Raw genomic sequence first — 19,462 nt, 5'->3', positions numbered from 1 at the left:
AGATAACATTTCACTGGAATTTTACCTTGTACGACTTCATGTGACAAATTGATTGATTGGTTGATTGATTGATTGATTGATTGATTGATTCATTCATTCATTCATTCATTGAATACTACCTGACTGCAGGTTAAGATAAGATAAACCTTTATTGAGCCCCAGAAGGGAAGGGAAAATACAAGAACATATGGAGACAAAAATTGCAAGGTAAAGTGACAGTATAGTGATTAATAGTAGCAGAGTCAGCAAGCAGTGTATACCTGATGACAACTAATGGCACTTAGTGTTTGTCTGTCTTAATATAGCCTAGGTTTTCAGTATAGCCAGGTTTCCATCCAAATATAACACACATTTTAGCCGAATTTTCATAAAATTGGCAAAATAAAATGTTTATTTATTCACATTTTCATCTGCTTGTGTTTATTTTGTTATTATATTTTTAATATAATGTATTGTTATTTATGTCAAGCACAGTACCAAAGGAGACATTTCACTGCACAATGTAGAGATAGGCTATGTTGAGTACATGAAAAAAAAACTTGAAACATAGAAGATATATATTTACAGTTATTTACAATCAGTCTACCTGATTAAATAAAATAAAGTATTTTATTTATTTATTTTGATTTGAATTAAATATGTAGTCGTGTTTGGTGGGATTCTCCGTTCTCCCCTCAACATCCAGCAGATGGCGACGTTGGAGATGTTTTTGTGTGTGTGTGTGTGTGTGTGTGTGTGTGTGTGTGTGTGTGTGTGTGTGTGTGTGTGTGTGTGTGTGTGTGTGTGTGTGTGTGTGTGTGTGTGTGTGTGTGTGTGTGTGTGTGTGTGTGAGAAAAAAAAGGGGGGGTGGTTCAGTTGCTGTCCGGTGTTTATCGAGGTAGCAACTAGGCTGTGCTGGTGCTGTGCAAGCAGCAGCTAAAAAGATGCAAACAGCTAGGGCTGTGCACAATTTAGAGGTGCCTGGAAGCTAACGTTAGTAACCTTATATGTTTAACGTTAATTCAGAGGGGGAAGCCTGTGTTTTTGTACGACACGGACGCTAGCAGAAATGGCCGGAATTATTAAAAAGCAAATTTTGAAACATTTGTCAAGGTAAGTGTCATCTCTGGCTTTGTGTTAGCCAGTTAGCCCAGCCGAATGATGGTTTTAACGTTACTGCCTCCAACAGAGCAAACGCTAGTTCGCAAGTATTACATTACATTGATTTCCACTTTGGTTACCAACTAGCTTAACGCTACACGTTGGAGCAGCCACATGAGAATAACGTTAGGAGACTTGACAGTGGACAGTGAACGCAGCAAACCAGTTCAACCTTAGGGAGACTAATAACGTCAACCGAATTACTTTCCCAACTATATGTATGTGTTCTTAATACTGTTATATGCTACACACTGCCTTTAATACTTGTTTGATGTATTAGATTCAATGGGCCTAACACCTTCCATCACTGTGCCCCACTGCTTACTTTTTCTTTTAATGTCACTTAGTGGTCTATGGGCCCTACAGCTACATATTATAATTACTTTACCATGGGAACTTAAAAATGCTAAATAAACATCGTATCTTCCATTTAAACCATTTTATCTTTTTTAATTCAAAGAGGCTTTATTATCATGGGGAACAGACGTTATATTGTCAATTCAAGTGTGAAAATCAAGTGTCAGTAACGTTATATCTACTAGAATAAAGTGTAAACAGAGCTGTGTAACAGTGCAACATTAATCAAATAGGCCTATATAAATAAAAATCTATTTATGTATTTATCCATCTATCTATCTTGGTTTCTCAGTTATTTCTTATGCTTAGTACAGCTCAAAAACAACACTTTCAGTAATGCTCCTTTAGTTTTAGTAAGATCCCTGTCTTTTTTTCAGCAGACAAATTATCAGACAACTAGTTTTCCAGTCAACTTCAGCATCCTCTCCAGAGCTGGCTGGAGCCTTTTCTCTGTACCTGATCTTAGTTCCTCTATATGTGATGCTGCTGCTCAGGAGACATATAGAGCCTGCTATTTCCCTCCATTAGTTGGTTTTATTGTGTCAAACGAACGTATTGTATTCACTGTTGCTGTCAGTTTGACACTGCTGAGTTAAGAAATGAATTGATTGGGTGAGAGAGCAATTTGTTTAAAAGGTCTCTCTTACCCCAGCTGGATAGGGTAAAAGCTAAAGTTCATCAAGAGACTGGGGAATAGGTGTGTGCTAAATCAGAGGCTTTCTGTTTGACTGACTTGTATTCTCCTCCCTGCTGTTGTGTCTGTCACTGGATAATTAAAACAATTATTTGCACCAGATACGACACAATGGACAAATACTGTACTTGGTCAGTAGACATGCAAGCACATGGGCTTTACAGTCCAAGTGTCTCTTCAGTTAGGCTATCTCTTAGGTATCTGGACTTCTTCAACCACTGAGGAAGTGTTGGATTTAAATAGACCACTTCAAGGGTGATTCTTTTTAATGGTCTAAGAACGATCTTGGTGTTGTTTAATTGTAGAGCCAACAGTCGTGCTTTGGGAAAAGTTTGTACGATGACTTTTCTTGCTTCGGATAAGCTCTGGGATTTCTGTACTCTTTGAACCATGCCTAATCTGAATAATTAGCCTATATTGCTAGTTCTATAAATAATAGCACCACTATTCAGCAGTCTTTGCTCTAGTGTAGGTCTTATGAATACCACCAAATCACTTCTTTTTATTCTGCCAAGGCAACTGTATTAAAATGCACAATGCTGTACACTCAATTCATAGCTGGTTGGTATTTTTGGACTTCTGAACTAGCTCTGCACCTCAAGCATGACTCATAAAAGGCCCTTGAAAAGTGTGGGAAACAAGATGAAATGAAAGCAGTGGCCCAGGTTTTGTTCTCAATAGAAAAAATGTTGTCGTTATTTTATTGCTTAGTGTCAAAGAAAAGCTTAAACGTTGACCAATGACAGTGGCTTTGACTGGCTTATCAGGTACAGCGTGGTATTAGTAAGGCCAAACAATGTCAAATGTTTTGACAAATTGGACCACATTCACTTGCCGTCTCATCAGTTAAATTAATGTTATTAACCAAAATGTGAGCCACAGTGTATTAAAAAAGCAGCAGAGCAAATTGCAAGCAAAATAACTACAGTTTCTGTTGGTTGATGTCTGAAATATCATGCAGATTTGCCAGAACAGCGTTCAGTCATATGGTGTATTAAAATACTTAACAAATTGATTTGCTCCGATTGCTGCTATATTGACCGTATGTGGGTTTGTAGCCTATTCCTGGCAGTTGGAGCTTGCTACATTAGCACGCTCGGAGAGGTTAACCCATATGGGGAGTGCCACTAGAGCTGTGTGCTCTAGTAAGGAGGCTGCAACTGTTTCTCAGGATGACTCATTCAGTTGCACTACTTCAAAAACATCTTGGCCAAGCTGCATAATTGAATTTTGTGTAATTCTGTCTCCCAAATCATCAGTGACGTGTGATGATGTCAGGTGTTTCCCCTAGTATTTCTCTAGTATTCACCCTTTTTATCTGGTCTCATTTCCTTAGGTTCACCAAGAATCTGTCCCCGGACAAGATCAATGTGAGTACGTTGAAGGGGGAGGGGCAGCTGTCCAACCTCGAGCTTGATGAAGAGGTTCTGCAGAACATGCTGGACCTGCCTACCTGGCTGGCTGTCACCCGGGTCTACTGCAACAAAGCCGCCATCAGGGTATGTTATTGACTTGTCAAACCTGATTGTGTAGCTGGTCTGACAAGTGAGGCCATCTCCCTTTTCTAAGAAGACTATTGAAACACAAAGCTGGTACAGAAAAAACTATATAATTCATGTCAGTTTGATAATTATTTCATAGTTCATTTTCAAAGTAAACAAAGGTTTTCTGTTTATTATTATCAAAGAGCTTATGAAATTCCGAGTCCACAGAGTCGTAGAGGAAGTGAGCAGTGGCAGTACCACGGAGATAAGTACTGCTAGAGGCACTACTGAACTGTTATGATCCTTCAGACCAGCACTGGTTATTGGTAATAGAGTGGCAAGCCATGATTCAGAGGAACACGACAGCCCACAGGCTAGAGTGATCCTGTGATAAACTGGCTGGTGTACATTGAGCTGTTAGAATGCATGATTTGTGTTCCCAAATAATCCCAATAATACCACATATTTAAGGCCAGATATTTTATCTAAATTTAGTAATTATATCTGTATTGTTGTTATTAAAGTTTAATCTACACATTGTATGAATATTTTAAACTCTTGAACCTCAATTTCTCCTCGAGTTTCCCGAAGGTAGCTTTAAAGTGGCAAGCAGCATTGTAGAACAGTATTAGATAATATATATTGATTATACTGTGGATGTATTATGCTTGCAACTGTACTGTATGATGCTTTTACTGACTAAAAATATCCAAACCTAAGACACAGTATCTTTTCCAGCTTCAGTAGTAATATTATAGATGTTTTTGTGTTCCATTTTATACACGTCCTTGTTCTTCAGTCTGACTTGTTTTGTAATATGTATAGAATTTGTCTTTTAAACTTCATCTTATTAATGGTTTCTGGTGTGTTGTCACCAGTCAACAGAGTGCCTGCTGACTCTGAGTAAAAACTTTGCATTTGCAGCTGCTTACTGGAATTCACTTGTTCTGCTGTTTGTTTTCCTATTTTCAGAAATGCCCCAGTCTAACCTCTCTCAAAAAACTCCAATATGAAAGCCAAAATACTTTCATTTATGACCAAATACTTTAAAAATCTAATGACATTCCAGTCCAGGCTGTACTGCATAACACCTGGCTGTAGACTTTTTGTCTTGTTGATCTTGACTACATCTGAAACTATCAATGTCAGAAATCTCAGGAATTGCTTTAAACTGCTCTTGATCTTGTCTTCAAGATAGTATTTTCTGGCTGTCAGCGGGTCGGTGCTAGTTGTCTATCTACATGTTACTGTTAGTCATCTTCAGACATCTACAGGCACAGCATCAGTTTTCATTGCTATGCAAATAATACACAACTCCTCCTATCCGGCATCCAGCAATAATCACAGAGAGCTGGATACTTACATGGCTGCATTAAGACATTCACAATTTGAAGGCTCAAGACTGTCTGAAGCTAAATGCAGATAAAATGGAAATTCTCGTCAAAGGCCTTGCAGATGTCAACGTAGAGCTGGGCGAATATGTAGAAAATCAAATATCACTATATTTTGGACCAAACGCCTACTCATCAGTAATGTGGATATGATGACTAAGTGGGTAAAGGCAAATAATAAATCAGCTAGAACATTCTGGTAAATTCAGAAAATTGCATCACTTTACTGTAATGCAGTCTTTAAAACCAGGAAAAGACAACACTTATGCCATATTACGATATAATGATATCCAAAATCTAAGACGATATCTAGTCTTGTATCACGATATAATATCGATATATTGCCCAGCCCTATGTCAACGCATTATTTACTAGCCATTGTGATTCATTAGCCAAAAATATTGTAAAACACAGCAAAAGCTTTGGTGTTTCCTATGACATTTTAGTGTGTTAAAACATTGATGCAACCACGTTCCTTTAAACTGAGGAACATTTACAATCAAAGCATTCCAGTCTTCAGAAACCATCCATGCATTATAGGCTGGCTTTTTTTTTTTTTCAATCCTTTGTTTTTTTATAATCATTGTTAGATTATTTTTTGGGCATTTTTAGGCCTTTATTGACAGGACAGCTGAAGAAATGAAAGGGGAGAGAGAGGGGGAATGACATGCAGCAAATAACTGCGCTATCCGGGCACCCAGTTAGCACTTTTTTAAATGTCAATAATAAAGGGTCATTTTCAAATACTTTATGTTCTTCATTTTATCTTTCTTCGTCCCCCTTGGTCTAATCAGGAATGTATGCTTTATTTCTCATTTCCTCTTGTTTTAGTTCATCCAGTACTTGGTAATAATAATTTAGTTGATAGCTGAAGTTAATATTTGATTTGTTGAGCAGAAGTGGCAGTATGACTCCAAATATTACAGCGTGGCAGTTATTGTTGTTGCAGTTGCATCACAGGAGGTTGATGTTCATGGTGCGCTTGTGCTCAGTGAATGAATGTGCAGTGCGGAATGCTTTGGTGAGTGTTTGTGACTGACTCTTTGGACCTTGTCGTCCTGTCTTTTTAGATACAATGGACAAAGTTGAAAACAAGCCCCATCTGTCTGGTAAGAATTATGTTATTTTTGGTTTTCTACAGAGTTCTTGCACATTTCTGCAACATTAAGTGCTTCTTCCTTCATGTTTGAATCCCAAAATAAACTAACTTTGGCATGACTCTAGCAGTGTGCATAGTTATTTTACCGTTTTGTTATACTGCTCCATAGGTTGTGCTCTCTGTCCTGTTATCATACGTAAATGTTAGGTTACTTCTCTGTATGCTTAGTAATTTCCTCTTGTGTGCAGTTCTTGGATAAGGTAGAGGTAGAAATGAGGACATGTGAGGAGCCACGTCCACCTAATGGCCCCTCTCCTATAGCTATTACAGCAGGCCAGAGGTAAGCCCAAATAAATCTTGCGACAATATATCTGACTACTAATACTACATCCCATGTACAGTATATGGTGAAACATTGTCTTGCTCATGTTTACAATTTGTATTTACAGCGAGTACGGCTTTGCAGAGAAAGTGGTGGAGGGCATGTCTGTTAGGATCAACTCCATAACCATCAAGGTGCAGGCGCGTGCCTTCCACGCCTCCTTCGAGCTCTGGCAGTTACAAGGCAACAGCCTCAACCCCAAATGGCAACGCACTGACCTCCGCTACACTCGTGTCACCGACCCAAAGAGAGGAGAGGTACAGTGAGCACACTTTTGTCCCCCTCCTCACCCAGCTTTGCCACTGCTCTGCCTGGAAGTTCCAACTGAAGACAATGTTTTACCACAGAAACTCATTTAGCCCTGCATTAAAGCATTTAATCAAGCCAATTGTTGTGGTTTCTATTAGCTGCAGGGATTATATTGAGATGAACAACCTTTCAGAATGAGCTCTTGTAATCCACTTAAGAGCAAATGCGTCCGTTGCCTTTTCTTTTTCTGTTTCTATTAAAAACCATTGGCCTTGCCACACTGATACTGATTCCATAGAAGTATCGAAACATGGTGTTTTTTTTGTCTCGTAGTGTGTTTCTTTTTGTCTCGTAGTGTGTTTCTTTTTGTGTTTAATCATACCTGGATTGTTTGATATTTGTTTCAATCAGGTGTTGACATTCAAAGAAATAAACTGGCAGAGTCTACGAATCGAGGCAGATGCCATGGAGAGTGACGACCAGGACCTCAGTAGCACCCCATTACGTCTAATTACCAACCAGGGTCGCATTCGCATCGCTCTAAAACGCAGAGTAAGAATGTTTCTATCATTCATTTACTGTTCTGTCATGGAATTGGTTAAAAGAAATCACAAACTTGACCTCATCTAAATTGCAAACTATTTGTCACAAGTCAAGTTTAATTCTTCATTGTTCTATCTAGATAAAGGACTGTAATGTGCTGGCGTCCAAGCTGCTTTTCATTCTGGACGACCTGTTGTGGGTGCTGACGGACTCTCAGCTCAAAGCCATCATACATTACGCCAAATCTCTCAGCGAGGCCATGGAGAAGTCTGCCCAGCAGAGGAAGAGCAGCACTGCTGAATCCCTACAGGTCCTGCCTCCGTCCTACTTATGAATGTTTTGGGGGGGAAAAAATCAGTATAAAGAATAATAATATTATATGTAGCTGTGTTTTAACTACAGAAGGAAAAATTGAGAACATTGTCAAGCTTAAAACACATGAGCCTAATTCATCTCAAGAATTGTTGACCAACTCGTCTTTGAAAAGTCTCTATATGCCATTGTAAATCACTGGAAATATGAATAATTCAAATGTCTTTTAAAGAACCAAATGTATGATCTGTAGATATAAATACGATTTTGTGAAAGCCCCACACCAGCATTTCAGCGTTTTCTCAGCTTGTCTTTACATGACACTGTATTTAAATAAAGTTGTTACTGCCCAGTATATTCACAGATTTTTAGATAACATTGTGCTGTACATTCAAAGATTCAAGAGCTTTTAACTCAAAAGTTGCTGAGACATGACTATTTCTATACATTATAGAAATAGTCTATAATTTATAATAGTATAAAGTTTTCTTTTGTTTCACTATGACATTCATGTTGCAAGAAATATTTTCTTTGTTTTGTCAAATCATCTTGGTAATTTAGATGTTTGACCTCATCTGTGTTTTAGACTGCTCCTCCATCGCCTGGCCTCCACAACCTTTGGACAGAGCCCCCACCTGCCCCCACTGGCACCCCCAGCAACGCCAGTCAATACTTTGATCTCTATGATGTCAAGGAGTCTTCTTACCACACCTTCATATCCCGGTTGGACTTACACATATGCAACGACAGTTCTTCAATGGATGAAGGTTAGTTGGAAATTACTCACCAATCACCATGTGCCAAAAATGATTAACATGTAGCCTTTATTATTGTCCTCTGCTATTGTTGTTTTTTTTTAACTTTTTATTTATCCAGGTAAGTCGATTGAGAACAAATTCTCATTTGCAACGACGACCTGTCACATTCACACATTCATACCTGGAAGCTGCCCAGTACAACCACAGTCTGATCTGCTGGCCACTGAGCAGCTCCACCGGAGCGGTTGGGGTTAAGGGCCTTGTTCAAGGGCACCTCAGTGGTGGTAATGAGGGAGGGACAAGCGCTTTTTATCCTGTCGGTCTGGGGATTGAACCGACGACCTCCCGGTCACAAGCTCGCTTCTTTAACCTTTAGGCCGCCACTGCCCCAGCATAAAGCCACAATGGTTTGCTTTAAAGAAATCTGTAAAATACAGCAAATTATTCAGCATTTGAAGGATAATTACTGTCAAGCTGGTTTTTAACAGCCATCACTTGATCTTGCACAGATGAGGCTCCCCCACCAGGCTTGCAAGGTGCCATGCAGCTGACATTCAGGAAGCTGGGTTTTGACTACTATCCTGTCCACAGGCCTGGTGAGTGTGACGACTGGTCCTTTCTCTGACTACATTTTCTTACCGCAGTTTACCCAGAGGCTTTTCCCTGCTCCCATTTCAACCACAGCATTCATTCAGGACTAGCTGTTAGGAGGATTACTACTCAAGCAGACTAATGGCTTGGGAGATTGTGCCCAGTGCCATTATTCTTTGTGAAATTCCTGAAATGTAGAATGCAGAGCAGCCGAGTCGCCTCTGGAGCTGATTATGGTCAATTAATCACAGTCAGAAAATACTTTTTGTTTTGCTGCTTTGTTTGATTAACAATTGCGGCCTTTGAATTTTAACAGACGAAAGATGCATGTATCCACACAGTACAACTTCATATACAGCATGTGTATACAGTATATAACCACACATCCAGCTTTTAAAAGCATTTACAGGAGGATACAGACAAAGCTAAACAAATATAAGCAAACTCAAACATATAGCTGTTACATACAGGCATGAGCTGAACAACAAACCGTGAATCAGGTTTCCTTCAGAGAAAATCAGTTTTAAGCCTAGAGTGGTTACTCAATCATAGCTGCTCTAATACAGCTGATGGATGTCGACACTGGGAACGCCACAGTGGAGCCATGGAGGCTCAGGCCCAGTGGGCTGGGAAACTGCTGCAGGAGTACCAGAGCAGAGTAGAGGCTTCTGGGTTTCCTGGGCCACATACTGAGGGGCCCCCGCCAACCAAGGACTCTTCTGCAAAGACAGTGCAAGGTATGAGCGCAATATGGATATATTTCAATTCTGTTTGTCTTGTTATAGGAAATTTATAATAATAAATAATAAATTAAATTTATTAGTTAACAGCAACATGTTTATGATAAGAAAGACACAAATCCTAATCTGTAAAAAATATTCACATCAGTGTCATGATCTAACTAGGAAGCAGACTTGCTCTTCCCTCCGTGAATCATTTCTGCTTGTCACAAAGTGTTTTCTCTCCCATGCACGTACTTTAGATGGACAGTCTAGTCCCAAGTCCAGCCCCTCTGACACAGAGCAGGCATCCAGCAGGAACTCTGTCACAGCTCCTTCACGGTCATCACTGAAGAGGCTGCGGTCTAGCTGTGTGGTGGTCAGGATGGATGATGTGGACATTCACCAGGCAAGCTTTAATGATCAACTGATTTGATTTACCTGCTCTAACAGAAGCCTTCCTTCAGTTAATGTACTGAGAGACTGTTCTTCAGTGGCAGCAGTCAGACAGTACCTCTGACAAGGCTAGAAGTCAGCTTGCATTTAGAAAACCTTACCAGTGACAGAGCAGTCACAGATGGTATTGATATTGAGGAAACGGGAGTTTATAATCGAAAGAATCTTAAATTGAACCAATCAACCTCCAGCCACGTAACTGATGATCTACAGTGGATCATGCAGACGTCACCATCAGCTTCCTAGCAATCATGACATAACCTACAGTTGTTAACAGGCAGGCAAATGAGAAGTATAGGCCTTGCATAGTGTGTGTGTAAACCATGTATAGGGTGATAAGTTGATTAAAAAAAAAAAGTGACAAAGTGCTTTAAGCATGTTTAATTACTGACCACAGGCATTATCAAGATGGTTCCTAAGATGACTTTTCTTTTTAACACTTGGACACACATGAACATTTATAAGAAGAAATATGTGTATATATTATTGGCTCTACTCCAAAACTGTAGCTGTTTTGCTAGCCAGCTAGCTGACATGAGTGTCATGTGCTGCAGTGTGCTCACTGTCACAATCACTTGCAGTTAGCTTAAACTGGAAAAAGGCTTAGTAGTGCTGCATGCATCTGCCTGACAGGCCTTACAAAGGGAACAAAAGTCTCTTCCAGACTAGCTATCTGATATGTTTGATCAGATATTTGATTTGTTATATTGCTGTGATTATGTAAATGCATCAAATTACCCTTCTGTGAAATTGTAACATTAGAAGATTATACATGTGTAATCATTTCCGTACCAAAAACTACAGCCTTGTAATACATTTCTGAAGCTTTAAGCAAAATGATTCCTTAAGTGTCAGTAAAATACCCCAGTAAGAATGGATTAGTTCCATAACTATCACTTCACTGCTCCAGTTCCTTTTTAAATCTGAGACTGAGAAAACCCCTGCCACAAATTACACTCTCAGACTGGTTCTGCAATTTCACTTTGGGCATTTGACCATGAAATAACGTAACATTTCCAAGGCTATTTTAAGTATAAGACACTTGTAGTTCCCCATTTGAAAGAATCAGAGGCAATGTCTGGGCCTCCACCTTGTAATTTAGACAGGAAGTCACTGATGTTCAAACTCAGGTGGTTTGGTTCTGTTATGTGCAACATACTTGCACTTTTGTCGAGTAATTGAGTTCCTTTTCTTATTGTGTCTTGAGTGAATCAGATAAATGCAAAATCAAATCCCATATTTAGTGATATTTCCACCACTGTTCTAACCTCTACACCTCAACATTCAGGTGTCTACCAGAGGCCGTCAAAACAAGAAGACCCGCTCTTTAATATCCTGCAACCGTAAAGCTCTGCGTTTGCCTGACAACGTACCAGCAGTTCATCTGCAGTTCACCGAATACTACTTTCCTGACAACCCCAGTTTTTCAGGTATCATGCAAACATATTTAACCATATCTGGGTTTTTTTTCTTTTGCTTGTTAATATCCATATTGGTTGTGTATTTGCCATAATTACAAATTATGACATGTGAATATCCTGTATCAGTATCTCTTGCTTTTTTTTTCCTTCTCTCAGTGCCCACCTCCAACCTGTATGCCCAGCTGAATGGCCTCCAGCTCTGTGTAGACCCAGCCAGCGTGCTGTGGGTCAATCTGTTTTCCCGGGGTTTGCTGCACACACTGGACCAGGTCAAAGCTTTCTACCATTTGCAAGACAGCAGCAGGGCTGAAGAGCATGTGGACATCCGTGTGGATGCAGCTCAGCTCAAGGTGAGTACACAGTTGTTTTTAACATATTACTGGTTTCTGTTTATTTAAATTCAAAATATTTGTTTAGCACGTTTTTGTCTGATCAAAAGCATTTCTAATGGTTGATGTGACTTTTTATTTTTATTTTTTTTTATTTTTTATTCCTTTCTATAGTTAATAATCCCCTTGGATTTTTCCATATTGGACCATCCGGAACGTCCACAGTCGCTCTCTGTTACTGTACCCCAGATGGTTCTCAGCAACACCCGCCTCTGCCCTCATGGCTCCAGAGCTGACCTCAGTAGCACCATTGACAAGTTCGCCAGCTGCCCTTTCTTCCAGCACACACCTCCATGCCCCTACCCCAGAGACCAGAGTGCCTTCCATCCCATCCCCTACACCTTCCTCCAGCACTCTCAAGAGACAGTGCCCCAACCTCTGGACAGAAAGCAGCTACGATCACAGGATGTCTGGTCTCTCAGTCTGTCCCGTGTGACCCTAGGTTTTGATGGAGCTCGGCGATTCCCCAAAGGCAGAACCCAACCTTTTGTTGAGCCCTTTGCGATGTCTGTGTGGATGTGTCAGCCCTCTGCCTTTAAAAATGGATCATCGTCTTCCTCCTCTAGTCCCAGCAGAGCCCACCAGCCTTCTTCAGAGCAGGAAGAAGCTTCGTTTGCCTCTATCCACTTCTTGGCTCACACCATCACTCCAGTGAAGCTGTGGCTCAACCACTACCAGTATGTTGCTCTGCTGAGGATGAAGGATGCCATGGCTCGGTTGGGGGCAGAGTTGGGCAGGGATCTGCGAGATGTTAAGCAGGCTCACGGCCAGAAGACAAAACCTGCTACAGTTAGCCTTGCCCTTCTGGTGGACTCTGCAGAATTAGGTCTCCTGTTGCCACCAGTGTGCACAGATCCTGAGGAAGAAATTCCCCACACCCCAGAGACAGACAGCCCCAGCATAACAGACTCTGACATCTCCCCGACTCATCACTCTGCAGTCCTGGAGAACAGTGAGTTAGAAAATGGCATCTCCTCCACCAATACTGTCAATTTGTTTGGTCAGGACGAACAAGATGGGGTGGTGGAGGAGGCATGTGAGGCTGTGGAGGAGGGGTTGGAGGGGGATGGTTTGACAACACAGGAGGACACATCTGTCCTCTCCCCTCCACTCTCACCTGGACACTCCCCTGCCCTCTCCCGCGAACCCTCCAACTTTAGCCTGGAGGGAGAGCTGTCAAGCGCCATCACTGTCACCAAGGATGTGACCAAAGATGCCATTAGTGCCTCGCTGGACCTGACCAAAGGGGCGTTTTCAATAACAAAGGATGCCTTTAGCATGCTGAGTCGTGGCTCAGGGATGAGCAAATTGTTTAGTTCGCAGGCAAAGTAAGTGCTAGTGCTCTCTTGCTGTGCCATTGGCAACATTAATATGGCGTTTTTCCATTACATGGTTCCTGCTCGACTCGCGACTAGTGTTTGTGTGTCTGGAACCCATATTGTGCACCACATGCTTTTACTGGATGCCCCTTAACGACTCTGTGTGTTTGTGTGTGTTTGTGTTCATAGGGAGCAGGTCCAGCGTTCAGAAGAGTCCTCCCCCTCTCTGGCTGCCAGCCTGCGCCACCAATCCATGAAGCAGTCGCCTTCCCAGCATTCCTTTGATAGTGCTATCTTGGATGGCAGCCTGCCTGACGAATATCTCTCTGTGGATAGTGATGTCAGCGACAATTTTGTTGTTCTCATGGACTTAGGTGCTTAGAATACTACCAGGTTTCCAAAGCAGTTTCTCTGAATTACACAGGTGACATCTACTAATACGTTTGTTTCATGTTTCCAGAATCAGGTATAGAGTCCATGCGCCCCAACAACACTCCTGCAGGCAGTCGAGGCAGCCCAGCCCCAGGGACAGAGGGAGGTTCATTAGCGGACCTCAGCAGCTCTCTGTCCCAAAGTATTGAGGATGTATCTCAGGATATGGTGGGTTGCTATGCTCATACAGTATAGGAGATTTCATGGATGGATTGAATGTGTCAGTGGAGTTGCATTATTTTTCTGAACAAAGCAATATCTGAAAGAATATTTAGACTATTGTCCTCAATACATAGAACAATAATTCAAACCCTCACTTCAAATGTAAATCTACAGTGGTTTACATGTGATTTTATTGTGATGCGCTGTTGTTACAGTCCTCGGTGTTGCTGCTGATCCTGAGTGGAACAGCTTGTACCATGGAAGTAAAGGGAGAAGACCAAGTTGTGGCTGTAGAAGCCCAGAATCTGAGCCCTGTGCAGATGGGCAATATCAGGGTGTCAGATTTGCTGGCTGGCCTCGTACAAGGTAACCTGGATTATTATTGCCATGCTGTTTGTTTCCTATCAACAAACTCTTAAAAAATATGTTCTCCAATCACGTTTTCTCTGTTTACTAGTATGCAGTTGGCTAATCAGTTGTTTGCTAATCATTTTCTAGAAATGCCTATTTTAGATAAGTATTTTAGATAGGCTTAAGAAAAAGGGCAAATGAAATGTAAATCAATCCTGGTCTATGGTCTTCTTTGGCATCTTGAAGTTATATTGTTATATAGTCAATATATCTAAGATTTTGTCCACAAAAAAGTTTGTTTTTTTTAAACTGAAAAAATCACTCCTATCTACATATTGATTGATATCTAATCTCAGCAATTTCAAACAAATAAATCATCACAGGTTTCAGAGTTGAACAGTTTAATCACAATGAGAAAAGCACATTTTGCATCATCTCTTATGTTGTATAAATGCCTCTGAATCAGAATGTAGTCACCTAATATCGGCACATTGTCTCAGCTTCAAAAAGGAACATGATCAAGTTACAGTATGGAAAGCATGCTGGAACTTGTTGCAGTATAAAGGGCCCACGTGGCTTACAAATGTACCTTCTTCTTTATTTCTGCAGCCCCAGTCGGAACAGTCCAGAAGCAAGGTACCAGGGGCTCTCCAGTAGTGTGCATGCGAGCAGAGACGGGTCCCTCTGCAGTCCGACACTCTGCTCTAGCTGAGTCTTTGGGCTTCCTGGATATGAGAGTGCAAGACTGCAAGGCAGAGTTGTTAGCCTCCACAGTGGCTAACATTGGTCCTTTTCTGGAAGATGAGTTCAGTGCTGACGGTCAGCCAATGAAGTTACACATGAGCAACATCACCATCATTATGAAGGTGGGTTGTTGATGCTGTCTGGATTTGGGGTCAATGCATTTTACATGAATGTGTATAAGATTTTAGCCTTAGCACTTTACACATACAGTATCTCACAAAAGTACACCCCTCACATTTTTGTAAATATTTCATATCTTTTCATGGGACAACACTGAAGAAATGACACGTTGCTACTGTACAATTTAAAGTAGGGAGTGTACAGCTTGTATAACAGTGTAAATGTGCTGTCCCCTCAAAATAACTCAACACACAGCCGTTAATGTCTAAACCGCTGGCAACAAAAGTGAGTACACCCCTAAGTGAAAATGTCCAAATTGGGCCCAAAATGTCAATATTTTGTTTGGCCACTATTATATTCCAGCACTGCCTTAACCCTCTTGGGCATGGAGTTCACCAGAGCTTCACAGGTTGCCACTGGAATCCTCTTCCACTCCTCCATGACGACATTACGGAGCTGGTGGATGCAAGAGACCTTGCGCTGCTCCACCTTCCGTTTGAGGTTGCCCCACAGATGCTCAATAGGGTTTAGGTCTGGAGACATGCTTGGCCAGTCCATCACCTTTACCCTCAGCTTCTTTAGCAAGGCAGTGGTCGTCTTGAAAGTGTGTTTGGGGTCGTTATCATGTTGGAATACTTCACTGCGGCCCAGTCTCCGAAGGGAGGGGATCATGCTGTGCTTCAGTATGTCACAGTACATGTTGGCATTCATGGTTCCCTCAATGAACTGTAGCTCCCCAGTGCCGGCAGCACTCATGCAGCCCCAGACCATGACACTCCCACCACCATGCTTGACTGTATGCAAGACACACTTGTCTTTGTACTCCTCACCTGGATGCTGCCACACAAGCTTGACACCATCTGAACCAAATAAGTTTATCTTGGTCTCATCCGACCACAGGACATGGTTTCAGTAATCCATGTCCTTGGCACGTGCACTCAACTTCTTTGGTCGACCATGGCGAGGCCTGTTCTGAGTGGAACCTGTCCTGTTAAACTGCTGTATGATCTTGGCCACCATGCTGCAGCTCAGTTTCAGGGTGTTGGCAATCTTCTTATAGGCCTAGGCCATCTTTATGTAGAGCAACAATTCTTTTTTTGAGATCCTCAGAGTTCTTTGCCATGAGGTGCCATGTTGAACTTCCAGTGACCAGTATGAGAGAGTGTGAGAGCGATAACACCAAATTTAACACACCTGCGCCCCATTCACACCTGAGACCTTGTAACACTAACGACTCACGACACAGGGGAGGGAAAATGGCTAATTGGGCCCAATTTGGACATTTTCACTTAGGGGTGTACTCACTTATGTTGCCAGCGGTTTAGACATTAACGGCTGTGTGTTGAGTTATTTTGAGGGGACAGCACATTTACACTGTTATACAACCTACTACTGTTATACTACTACTTTACATTGTAGCAACGTGTCATTTCTTCAGTGTTGTCCCATGAAAAGATATGAAATATTTACAAAAATGTGAAGGGTGTGCTCACTTTTGTGTGATACTGTAGATTTCTAATTGTAGATAATCTAACTTCTGAGGACAATCCACTCTGTATATCCACTGAATTGAAAAACATTATTTGTTTTTAGTCACAGTGTATAACCGGGATTCCTTGTGACGCAGTGGCAATACTAAGTGGATTATCCTGGTGAAATGTAAATCGAACTTTGGACAGACTGTAATCTTTTAGAGTAAAAAGACTTGAAATCGTAATGGGAAGCCAGTGTTGAGGTATGCGGTTAAATGTCAGGATTCCTTTTTGTTTCTTTTAGGATGATAGCCCTAAAATCTACCCTACAGCCCCTCAATCTGTCCCAGCCTCATTCATTGTAGATCAACTGCTCCTCGAGCGCTGTGAGGATGGCATCATGAGGCTCAAAGGTGAGCAAAAATATTATATTATTTTTTAACTCGTCAGTATCGTGGTACACCCAAATATCAGCAGGATCGTGAACCGTAAAACCACAAATACTCCAGCTTAAAACATCTGCTGTAACATCTTAACAGAAAGACAGAACAGAAAGTGAACTTCGCCATTTCCTTTTTGATTGCAGCTGAAGGTACAGACCCTAAAGCCTCAGCAGGTGTTCCTGTGGCTGGTCCGGACAACCCAAACCATCCCTGCTCTGTTCAACAGCAGAGCCAGGTAGGGGAGACCAAGCCGTACCATATACTGTATATGCTTCAGTTTGGTGTGTTTGTAGCCAGGATTTTAGGCTCATGACTTTCAGGCTCATGACTTTTATTCTCATATGTGGCTTTTGTGGATAGGAAATGTTTAGGGGTTTTTGCCCAAGTTATACTTTCTTTTTTTTTTCTTTTTTAAAGATTATTTTTTGGGCATTTTCAGCCTTTATTTTTGACAGGACAGATGAAGATATGAAAGGGGAGAGAGAGGGGGAATGACATGCAGCAAAGGGCCGCAGGTCGGAGTTGAACCCAGGCCCACTGCGTCGAGGAGTGAACCTCCTCTTTATATGGGCGCCTGCTCTACCAACTGAGCTATCTGGGCACCCAAGTTATACTATTTAAATATTTCTCGCCATATTTTAGTTAAAAAACAGAAGCAAAGAAAGAAAGTAAGCCTCTTAAAACAATGTTGATGGTGAAATATATTGTTGTACACTGTTGAACACAATTTAATCAAATTTGCCAGCAATAGTCATTTTGTTTCTACACCAAAAACATGGTTATATATTTTATATTATATTATAGGATATAATATATTAGACTTGAGGCCTCAATTTGAAAATAAGAGTTAATTTAGTCACTGATCATTATCCTGCAGACTATTTCCACACTCAAATGTCATGTCATGTCATGTCATGTATGTGATTGTCAAGTGTAACATTAATTGAGTGTGAAATCAAAATACTGCTTGCAAACTAATTTATTGGCTATCAAAATGAATATCAACACTGGACCAACCATGAGGCTGTGTGTAGCTCTGTATTATGATACTTTCACAGAGTCCGGTCAAGCTATTCAAACCTCAGCCGAGTTAGAGTTACAGATTCTACTTGTGTTTAAATCTGGAGTAATCTGCCCGTTTTAAATACAGCTGTTGGCTGCTCCGTGTATCAACACTTGTGAAAACTGTAGTAACATACACAGGGTTCATATGTTTTGAAAAAACCTGGAAAAGTTATGGAATTTAAAAAATGCAAATTCCAGGCCTGGAAAGGTTTTGGAAACATAAAAAGACCCTGAAAGTTTTGGAAAAGTCATGGAATTTTTTTTAACACAGCATAATAATATGTGATTAATAAATGTATTTCATGTCGCCCTAACCTCAACGTTCTATTCGGGGCGCGATATTACGAATCCCACTATGAACCACATAAATTGTCATTCATTTTATTGTTAAACCTCTGAGGGTAAACTTTAACACAGATTTTTATTCTTATTGTATAATGTCGACTGACATTTTCAGGAATACATAGTCATGGAAATTTGCCGAAAAGTATTGGTTAAAATGCGTATGAACCCTGCATGCAGTTATAAGCACTTCTGTGTTATTTCACACTACTAACTAAATCGTGTCGTACAGACAGCGCTGTCCATATTCTATCTGTGGACATGTTACGATGTTTGTATGCACAAAAAACAGTGTAATGCGTTGTTATAAACTGGTATTGCTAACAATGGCTAACCTGGCTAGATCTGATGATAACAATGAAAATCCGACTTGTAAATGGAAAGCAGTCATACGGGTGTGACGTCATTCCCAGCTTCGGCTTCCGAGGTAAATGGAACGCACTATAATGCTGGTGTCCTGTTACTGGTCAGCTCTAAGATCAACAACACAGAGATGTGTCAGTACATAGGATTGTGTTACGGCATTGTAATTACACCTGTTGCTGTCGGGCAGAATCTGATATCTGCATACTTGGCATGTAGCACCTTGCCAAAGCGTGCATTTAATAGCTGTAGCGGGAACTAACCAATCCAATAATCCGTTACAGAGACAAAGCTCGGAGTCCCAGCTCTCTGATGCCCTGGCTGCTCTCACCCAGGCCCTCAGTGACAGAGAACGCCTCCTTCTGGAAGTCAGGAAGCATGACCCCACGTTTAGTCTCTGAGCCTTATCTGTCTTTCACCTCTGAACCTACAGCATCACTGCTCCTGCTGAGGAACAGTGATGGGATGTATCAGGCTGAATGTCAAGAACCACCAAGACTCAATAAAAGCATGTCTGGACTTTGGACATGTTTGGAAAGAAAATTAATCCAAGTTGTGGCTTTGGCTCACTTCCTACTATATCACACTGTTCATTAGATTACAAACGAGCCCCTTTAACAATTACTAGAAGGGGAATCTAGTGAATTAACATATAGGTACATTA

The 19,462-nt window shown here is 41.1% G+C and overlaps 1 protein-coding gene across 2 annotated transcripts; it reads left to right on the top strand.

Annotated features, from left to right (window-relative positions):
• The first annotated feature begins 831 nt into the window (after positions 1 to 831).
• uhrf1bp1 (UHRF1 binding protein 1) lies at positions 832 to 19,322 on the top strand. 2 transcript variants are annotated; one of them, XM_036008467.1, is made up of 21 exons: positions 832 to 1,092; positions 3,528 to 3,690; positions 6,137 to 6,175; positions 6,414 to 6,505; positions 6,615 to 6,804; positions 7,208 to 7,348; positions 7,479 to 7,649; positions 8,238 to 8,418; positions 8,919 to 9,005; positions 9,567 to 9,737; positions 9,983 to 10,128; positions 11,464 to 11,605; positions 11,753 to 11,946; positions 12,100 to 13,313; positions 13,494 to 13,678; positions 13,765 to 13,904; positions 14,114 to 14,264; positions 14,859 to 15,115; positions 16,890 to 16,998; positions 17,172 to 17,235; positions 19,079 to 19,322. In XM_036008467.1, exons 1-21 carry the CDS (start codon positions 1,049 to 1,051, stop codon positions 19,197 to 19,199), a joined length of 4,002 nt encoding a protein of 1,333 aa, XP_035864360.1. In that variant the 5' UTR covers positions 832 to 1,048; the 3' UTR covers positions 19,200 to 19,322. The 2 variants fall into 2 exon arrangements, with proteins under 2 accessions (XP_035864360.1, XP_031172683.1); XM_031316823.2 differs by having other exon boundaries at positions 17,172 to 17,263; positions 19,083 to 19,322.
• Positions 19,323 to 19,462: the final 140 nt, after the last annotated feature.

This window comes from Sander lucioperca, chromosome 12, assembly GCF_008315115.2.
Source record: "Sander lucioperca isolate FBNREF2018 chromosome 12, SLUC_FBN_1.2, whole genome shotgun sequence".
NCBI classification, from domain to species: Eukaryota; Metazoa; Chordata; class Actinopteri; order Perciformes; family Percidae; genus Sander; species Sander lucioperca.
The sequence above is the reverse complement of the archived record's forward strand: the minus strand, read 5'-3'. Positions and strand labels throughout refer to the sequence as shown.

What these genes read in the sequence shown, in the direction of transcription:
- uhrf1bp1 (XM_031316823.2), top strand. Translation starts at nt 1,049, where the DNA reads ATGGCCGGAATTATTAAAAAGCAAATTTTGAAACATTTGTCAAG. An exon ending in AGGATGTATCTCAGGATATG is followed by an intron (nt 13,905 to 14,113) that starts GTGGGTTGCTAT and finishes CTGTTGTTACAG; the next exon opens with TCCTCGGTGTTGCTGCTGAT. An exon ending in GCTGGCTGGCCTCGTACAAG is followed by an intron (nt 14,265 to 14,858) that starts GTAACCTGGATT and finishes TTATTTCTGCAG; the next exon opens with CCCCAGTCGGAACAGTCCAG.